The sequence below is a fragment of the Hibiscus syriacus genome, unplaced genomic scaffold (assembly GCF_006381635.1).
Source record: "Hibiscus syriacus cultivar Baekdansim isolate YM2019G1 unplaced genomic scaffold, ASM638163v2 tig00109957_pilon, whole genome shotgun sequence".
Classification (NCBI taxonomy): domain Eukaryota; kingdom Viridiplantae; phylum Streptophyta; class Magnoliopsida; order Malvales; family Malvaceae; genus Hibiscus; species Hibiscus syriacus.
In genome coordinates this window covers 105,356-114,161 of record NW_024062539.1, presented here as the reverse complement: position 1 = coordinate 114,161, position 8,806 = coordinate 105,356, and the positions used below count along the sequence as shown (strand labels likewise).

The window sequence follows — 8,806 nt, the reverse complement described above, 5'->3', positions numbered from 1 at the left end:
TAATAAGGTGATTACAATATAATATTTGTTTTAAATACTTTTAATTATTTTATAAGGAACTCTCAATTACTTTAATGTAATTGTTGGTGTTCAAACCTATAACATCTAAGAATACTAATGACTCCTTTAACTATTAAAAGTTGATTCGTACTTACTTTTATTTGAATATTCAATTATAATTTTATTTTTTAAACTAATATTAAAGTTATATTTTAATTTATCAATTAAAGAATTATGAATTTTTTGAAACGGCGAGAACTGAAATAATGTTACATATGTGGTGCAAGTCTAGAGGACAGATATTTCATATTTAAATGCAGAAAAAACATTTGGTACGGTTATAACTTTTTATTTATTTAATTAAATGGATAAATTACATTAGATACATTCGAACTTTAGGTATTGTATTATTTATATTATTGAACTTTCAATTTTACTAATTATAGTACTGAACTTTGATTTTCATTAATTCTACTATTGGATCGTTAAATGTTAATAGTCATATCAAAACGAATTTGTTTTTGTGAGGTGTCTACGTCAACAACCGCCAGCCATATCTTTATACCGTTAACGATTTAAGGGTTCACTATATAACTAAAACAAAAATCAAAGTTTAGTTCTAAAATTGACAAAATTGAAAGTTCAATGATATATATGATACAACGTCTAAAGTTCAGTAGTATATGTTGTAGTTTACCCTATTAAATATAACTCTTTTATTTTTAAACAAAAATACCACATCAACGTACGTTTTTTTCCCTTTTTTTGATTGGTTGAAAATTTCCTTTCTTCAATATTATTAGTAAAAAAGTAGAAAGATAACCTTGATGTTATTATTGCAGTTACTTCACTAAAACACAAACGTAATATTAGATCCTATAATTTCGCAGCACAGACAGAGATAAAAGAATGGTAAAGTGAAAGCAGTTTAACATAGAGAGAGCAATGGTTGAAGGCTCAAATTATTGGTCAGATGATCCGTCTAAAAAACCTCGTGGAGGATGGAGGGCTGTTAAATACATTCTTGGTTAATTCCCATTTTTAATGTCATCTCCTTTGGCTTTTTAATGTTATGTTCTTCATGTTTACGTTTTTGTTTTTTTCCAATTTATAGCCAACGAGACCTTCGAGAAACTAGCTTCAATGAGCTTGGTTGCCAACATGACTGTTTATTTGAAAACCAAATACAACATGGATGGTCTTCTTCTAGTTAACGTCGTCAGTATTTGGTCCGGCAGCTCCAGTTTCACGTCCATAGGCGGCGCTATCATTTCCGATACATGGCTCGGACGGTACCTTATGCTTCTCTTCGCCTCGTTCTCCTCCTTAATGGTAAATCAATATGTTTTTTTTTCCTAAATCCATAACATATTCTATATGATGTTTTATTTTGGATTGTAAACGAATTTTCTTTTAACTTTCTGGATTTTTGGATGATACCAGGGGATGGCGATTTTTACCCTCACTGCAGCTGTGCCTAAATTAAGGCCTCCAACATGCATTGACCAAATCAATTGTGTAGATCCCAAGTTGTGGCAGTTGAGCATCATTTATGCCGGTTTGGCGTTTATGGCCATCGGAGCTGGTGGCATTAGACCCTGCAACATAGCGTTTGGGGCTGATCAGTTCGACACCACGACGAAGAAAGGAAGGGCACAACTCGAGAGCTTCTTCAACTTGTGGTACTTCTCATTTACGTTTTCGCTGGTGATAGCGCTAACCGGGGTTGTCTATGTTCAGACCAACATCAGTTGGCTCATCGGTTTAGCCATTCCGACTGCTTGTCTTTCGGTATCCATTGTGATTTTCATGATCGGTCACCATGCTTACATAATAACAAAGCCTCAAGGGTGTATTTTTGTGGACATGATGAAAGTGATCTCAGCCGCCACGAGGAAGCACAATTTGAATGTTTCGAAACACTCGCTTTACAATCCGGAGGCTGATTTTCGCACGAAACGGTTCCGCTGCCTCGAAAAAGCTGCTATAATTTCCGATCCGAGCGAGTTGGATGAGCGAGGCACACCAAAGTGCAGTTGGAGATTGTGCAGTGTTCAACAAGTGGAAAAACTCAAAATGTTGCTTGCGATGATTCCCGTTTGGATAACAGGAATAGGTTGTTTCATGACAATGGACCAACAAGGTTCGATTGGAATTCTTCAAGCGATTCAAACGAACAATACCATCGGATCGAGTTTCAAGGTTCCGCCAGGGTGGCTCGGCCTCTCATCGATGATCACCCTCGCAGTTTGGATATTCATTTATGAAATGCTTTGGGTGTTTCAAACAAAGAGAATAACAGGGAAAGCAAAAAGATTGTCAATGGCACAAAGGATTAACATTGGCCTTGTGTTTGCAATGGCCTGCTCCATAGTGGCTGCCTTGATTGAGAAGCAACGTCGAAAGGCGGCTTTGCAACGCGGTTCCTTTGAGTCTCCGATGAGCATCATAATGATGCTGCCACAATTTGCATTATCAGGTTTAGTAGAAGCATTTGTAGCAGTGGCTGTGATGGAGTATCTCACAACTCAATTGCCGGAGTCAATGAGAACTGTTGCTGGTGCTATCTTCTTCATCAGCTTATCGGTTGCGAGCTTCTTGAACTCGATTCTCGTCAACATCGTCCACCGAGTGACCAAGAGTGGTGGGAAAACACCATGGATAGGTGGTCACGATCTTAACCAAGATAAGCTCGAGAATTTCTATTACCTGGTGGCTGCCATTGAAGCACTCAACTTCATTTACTTCAATCTCTTTGCCAGGCGATTCATTATCAATGACACCATTGTTAAAACAGAATCATCAGAAGGCCTACGTGACAAAGAAAATGGAACAATGGAAGGAGCATAAAGCCCAAAGGATTTGAGTACGGATTTCAGATTTTCTTCTTGTCGTAGTTAGTCATGTTGGTTAATAATAATGTTACAAAACAATATGGTTAGCATTGATTAATAGGTACTAATAAAAGAAATAGAACGATTTAATATGTCGTGGTAAAATTCATTATCTTATAAATAGTTTCGTCTAAATTGATATAATCATTATAACGTCACACCTCAAAATTAACATAGCCTTTCAAACAAATGAACTAATCTGAAATTTGTTATAATAAGAGTAAACTCACAGCATGACTAATTATTTCACCAAATATTACTAACATCCACCAACCAATTCATGACTAAGACTTACCCTCACAATCATTTTATTAACAATAACTTATGTGACATCATCTAGCCGCCTAACCTTATATAATATAATAATTAACGATCACTACAACAGAACAAGTTTATAATGTTGTTTTAAATCTTCGTTAAAAATCCCTCTCGGCGCAAGAAAAAGCACCGCAAGAAATGCCGTTAAAATAATCGTGCAATAATTAGCGGTGTTTGTGGAAATAAAATACCACGAAAGGTTAGGTTATTTAGCGGTGATTTGGATACAAATGCAATTAATTGTCATGATATATAGTGGTGTTTGTGTCTAATGTCACGAATCATCTTATATTTAGTGGTATTTGTCCCCTAAACGTCACTATATTTTGTGATATGTTGTGGCATTTTTGACAGAAAAAGTCGCTAATAATTATATATATAGTGACATTTGTCAGGACAAACGCCACAACTATGTACTCCATTTGGAGCATTTTTATCCTAAAATGCCGCTAATCAAAGAAGGTTTGCCAAATGTTATTTTCTACTTTGTATTACCCAAATTTAATATATCTTGTAATAAAATCCAATAACTGCAACATAATATAAAATTTAATTACGACTTGAATTAAGTAAAAATACTTAACAACATGAATAAACCAAAGTTTACAAAGATTCAAGTGAAATGTAATGTAATTCAGCACTGACAAAAGCATGAACCTAAGAAATCACCTATGATGATGAATTTAGTGCTTGATTTTACTATATCATTTGCTTCATAGTTTCAAGTTGATTTTAAAGTACTTCGTATTTTTTCTAATATGTTGCTTTTCTTTCTACTTCTCTTGCTTCAGCTTCGACTTTCATTTGAGCAAAATTTTCATCCACTTGAGTCAATTATTGTTTTTATCTATAAACTTCTGATTGAGAAGACTAATTGTGTGATGGAATGTACCGAGATAAGTTGGACTGAGAATATTTGGATGGGGTAACGAATGATCCTTGAAGGTGAACTCGACCATATCTTTCAGGACCGAAAACTTTAACAATGACTTGATTTTCAATATCGTCCACATTATAGAACCATGAGATGAAGACATAGCTTTTTACTCCACCTCTTTACCACTCAATTTTTCTTAAAATCAATTAAGAATTTAGAACGAATTCAAACATTATTTACAATAAAAATGTTATACTATAAGTATAAATATAAAAATAATTCAAAATTTATGTCCAGTAAATATACCATAATTTCTGCAGCTTCAGGAGCCATATAAGAATCATCTTTTTTTAATGTTTCATGTTGAAAAGCTTTATTCGTCCAACTCTATTACCGAACATATTTTCCTATAATATAGAATATAAATTAATACATACAAAAAATAATAAATAATAGAAACAATTTTGTTACTATGTGCTACCAATTTAAAACCACTATGTGAATAATTAATAATTTTAAAAAATAATATTTCATTATGAGCTATATGAGCAAAGCTCTTCGACCCAATTGTGTGAGTATACTTTTGTTGTTGTCTGCTAGTAATACAAATCTGCTTTCGGTCCTACAATTTGTAATTTACATGACTTATAAATTAAATATTATAAAGTCATAATTTTATTTTTTAAAGTACATCATACCTATCCTTTCTTTGAACTCTAAAACCTGATTGTATTTTCCCATTGATATATAAGCATTTAAAGTGGGACATTTTGCAGATTTTCTTTAAGGTTGAGATTATTCTTAAACTAATTATTTTTTAAGGAACATCTGTGATCTCTCCATTTCTTTCATAACGATTGCTTCAAATAATCATTCGAGATCCCTAGATACAATTTCTCCTACAAATAACATAATTGTTCAAAGTAAATATAAATTACTACTCAATTGTAATGAATTATGTAACACTTTAATCATGTCTGACTCGAAAATCCATGTATTACGATGCTACATGAGACCACCGAAATGGTCAACCCAAAATTTTCTTTTCAAAACATTTATAAACACCAAAATCATTCATCATAAACGGAAGCGAAATCAAAGTTTCAAAGTTTAAATTAAAATAGAGTTATGACTTGAATAATACAACGTCCATACAAAATGCATGTAATGCCCCAAATATTTAATTAGGGATGTTATTGAAAGGATTTAAAATTTGGGAATCTATTTGATTAATTGATAAAAGATGAGAATTATTTGGAATAGTACTGTAGACTAAATTGTAGTAATGGATGATTAAGAGGGCATTTTGGTCCTTTAAGGAGGAAAATGAATTTAAAATTCATTTTTATTAAGGTATTTAAATATGAAGAAAAGGGGAAAAAGGAAAAAGTGAGCAAAAATCATCTATTCTCTTCTTCTTTCCCCGTGGGTAGCTCTCCTCCATAGCTCAAGGTGAGATTTCAAATGGCTAGTTTATCCTTTCATTTTTGGTTGGTTTTTGAATCTTTGAGTATGATAGAAGCTTAAGGAAGGATTAAATGGGATTAAAAAGATGATATAGAGGAAATATAGGAGATTTTAGAAAATGTGTTTTGAAATGATATGTTAGTATATTAGTGTTTATTGATGTTTGCTGGTAGATTTGCCTTGTCAAAGAGGTAAATGAGAGATTAGAAGCATTGGATAGGATTAAGAACATGTTAGAAAAAGTAATGTGATTCTTATAATTGAATGTTCTTAGAATATTTTAGATGTTTTAAGAAGCTCAATGAAGGAAAGTCAGGATGAATAGGTAAATAAGAGTTTAATAGTATTGTGGGTGTAAACATAACGAAATTTGACCCCATTTAGGTAATAATCGGGTTAAAAACTGGAAAATCTAGGCACGTGTATCGGTACTGATAGAATAGTACCGATACTATAGACTTAAAATGGGAAGAACAACTGAGTAGTATCGAAACTGATACAAGAAGTATTGATATCGAGTGATGGGTATCGATACTGTGAGGAAGGTATCGATACCATTGATAACGGAATGTAAAAATGGTATCGATACCGTATAAGAGTATCGGTACCATAGTATACTAGTATCGATACCATGGTGGGTTTACCGATACTATTGAGCCATAAATGGTATAAATAGGCTGAAATTGTTATAGAAAGTTAATAATATGTACTTTTGAGTATTGTTTAAGTATAATTGTTAGGAAGTATACTAACAATTGGCATTGTATGTGTCTTTAATAGATGCTTGAGTAGATCAAAATCAAGCTCCTGAGACAAGCAAAACGAAGGGCAAAGGCAAAGTACATGAGTAATCAACTATGCATTTTGGATACAGTAGCGAGGAAAGCTAAGGTGAGTGCATTTAATTGTGTAACTATATGTTGTGTAACTATATGTTATACTAGTCATATGTGTATGCTTACTTAATATGTGTGTGGTGATTACACAATAGGCATTAAGTGTGCAATTCACAGAATTCATCATATGTTGATGAAAAACCATTTTGGCACTAAGTGTGCAGTTCACGAAATTCATCATATGTTGATGAATAACCATTTCGGTACTAAGTGTGCAATTCACGGAATTCAACATGAGTTGATGAATAACCGTTTCGGCACTAAGTGTGCAATTCACGGAATTCATCATATGTTGATGAATAACTGTTTCAGCACTAAGTGTACAATTCACGGAATTCGTCATGAGTTGATGAATAACTGTTTCGGCACTAAGTGTGCAATTCACGGAATTCATCATATGTTGATGAATAATTGTTTCGACACTAAGTGTGCAATTCACGAAATTCATCATGAGTTGATGAATAACCGTTTCGACACTAAGTGTGCAATTCACGAAATTCATCATGGGTTGATGAATAACCGTTTTGGCACTAAGTGTGCAATTCACGTAATTCATTATATGTTGATGAATAACCATTTCGGCACTGTGTGCATCCCACAAAATTCATAATGAGTTTATGAATGACTGTACAGGTAATACGGGTGCATCGTAATGAAGTAATATTAACTTGGAATTAATGAATTGATATTTGATCGATGTGAAATAAGGAAATGATGAGTTCATTGTATTATTGGTCTTGTCTCACTAAGTAAATACTTAACGTGTGTTTATTTCACGCGTAGGTCGTAATACAAGCTGAGTAAGGAGATCGTCAGACATCAAAGAAAAGATCACCTCATCAGTAACAGTATGACATACATGTCTAATTTTTGATGTATTTAGTTGGCATGCAAAATATTTACAAAAAATTCTTTGAAAATATTTGATTTACCATTTTGTAAAATGATGAAACAGTTTAATGATATTTTTGTTATGTAATTAAGTTTAATGAATATTTATATTAGTTTTAATTAAAATGTTTTATAAAAAGAAACAAAATTTTATGGTTTTTAAAAGAAGAAATATTTTAATAGTGATATGACATCTATATCTCATGTATGGAAAGGTATACGGGAGATGGGGGTTACATTTATTGGTATCAGAGCTAGAGGTTTAGTTGATTCTCGACCGAAATCGAGAGTATTTTGATGTAAAAAGAGTTTACATGCCACTAAGATGTCATGTTACTGATAGGGTATAGGAAGAATATGTTATATTTCTCTCCTTACTAACTTAAGTACTATTTTATGCATGTTATACTAGATGTCAGATTCTACGAATACAAGAAGAGTGACTGAACGAGAGAGTAGAGATGGAGCAGGTAGTGAAAGCTATGAAGAGAATAGCAAACATTCGATTCCTTCTGAGAACGTCAGTGCATTGACACCTTAGGGTATGTCTATTCCGGACTTCGGAGCTTTTATGCAAGCTCTCGATGCTATCTTGACATGGTTTCAACCTTCTCCGCTTCCCCCTTATCCTCCAACACCGCGATTGCTAATTCATAAGGAGTTAATAAGTTTAGGAGCTCCTTATTTCAGGGGAAAAGAAGGTGAAAGTTCGATGGACACAGATTTATGGTTGAACGATGTTATGATGATGTTGGAAAGTCTACAGTGCTTCGATCATGAAAAATTGGACTGAGCTGTATCTTCCAAGACGAGTTCAAGTATATCGGGGAACAATTTATGAGATCAATGCTATTGAAGTTTATTAATTTAAAAAAAGGTGATCGAGCGGTGCATGAGTGTGAGGCCGAATACAATAAGCTTAGTCATTCTGCTACCAAGGTGGTTCCTAATAATAAAGCTCGACGAGATTGGTTTATTGAGGGTCTGAGGCCTAAGTTAAAAGATATGATGTTAGCCTTAAACTTGCCTAGCCTACAAGAAGTTATAAACAGAGCTAAAGCTATTGAAATAACTCAAGAGGAGACTTTGGCAGTAGAGCAGAGTATGCAAACATGAAAATGGATTGGAATGCCTTCCTCTACACATCATGCTAAAAGAGAAAAGAGCTCAAGTTACCAATATATTGATAGGGTCGATTCTACTACATCTACACAGAAAACTAAGCAGTCCCATTCTTTTGCTGCTAGCTCAGGTAGAGCTTTTAGAGAAAGAGGTAACCAATGTCAGACATGTGGCAAATTTTACCGAGAAGTATGTAAAGTGCTCTCTGGCGCTTGCTTTATTTGTGGAGGAACGAGTCATTATGCTCAGAACTATTCATAGAGATCCGGGGATAGATCAATACAAACTGAGAAATCAATAGCAACACCTAGTAGAAACAGAGGAAGAGGAAGATCAGGCAG

At 33.7% G+C, this 8,806-nt stretch overlaps 1 protein-coding gene across 1 annotated transcript; it reads left to right on the top strand.

The window, feature by feature from the left end:
- Positions 1 to 945: 945 nt before the first annotated feature.
- LOC120211009 (protein NRT1/ PTR FAMILY 2.8) lies at positions 946 to 2,850 on the top strand. The gene is made up of 3 exons (XM_039209639.1): positions 946 to 1,027; positions 1,115 to 1,332; positions 1,444 to 2,850. The coding sequence occupies exons 1-3, from the start codon at positions 946 to 948 to the stop codon at positions 2,848 to 2,850; spliced, it is 1,707 nt and encodes a 568-aa protein (XP_039065570.1).
- Positions 2,851 to 8,806: the final 5,956 nt, after the last annotated feature.

What these genes read in the sequence shown, in the direction of transcription:
- LOC120211009 (XM_039209639.1), top strand. Translation starts at nt 946, where the DNA reads ATGGTTGAAGGCTCAAATTATTGGTCAGATGATCCGTCTAAAAAACCT. An exon ending in GGCTGTTAAATACATTCTTG is followed by an intron (nt 1,028 to 1,114) that starts GTTAATTCCCAT and finishes TCCAATTTATAG; the next exon opens with CCAACGAGACCTTCGAGAAA. An exon ending in CCTCGTTCTCCTCCTTAATG is followed by an intron (nt 1,333 to 1,443) that starts GTAAATCAATAT and finishes GGATGATACCAG; the next exon opens with GGGATGGCGATTTTTACCCT.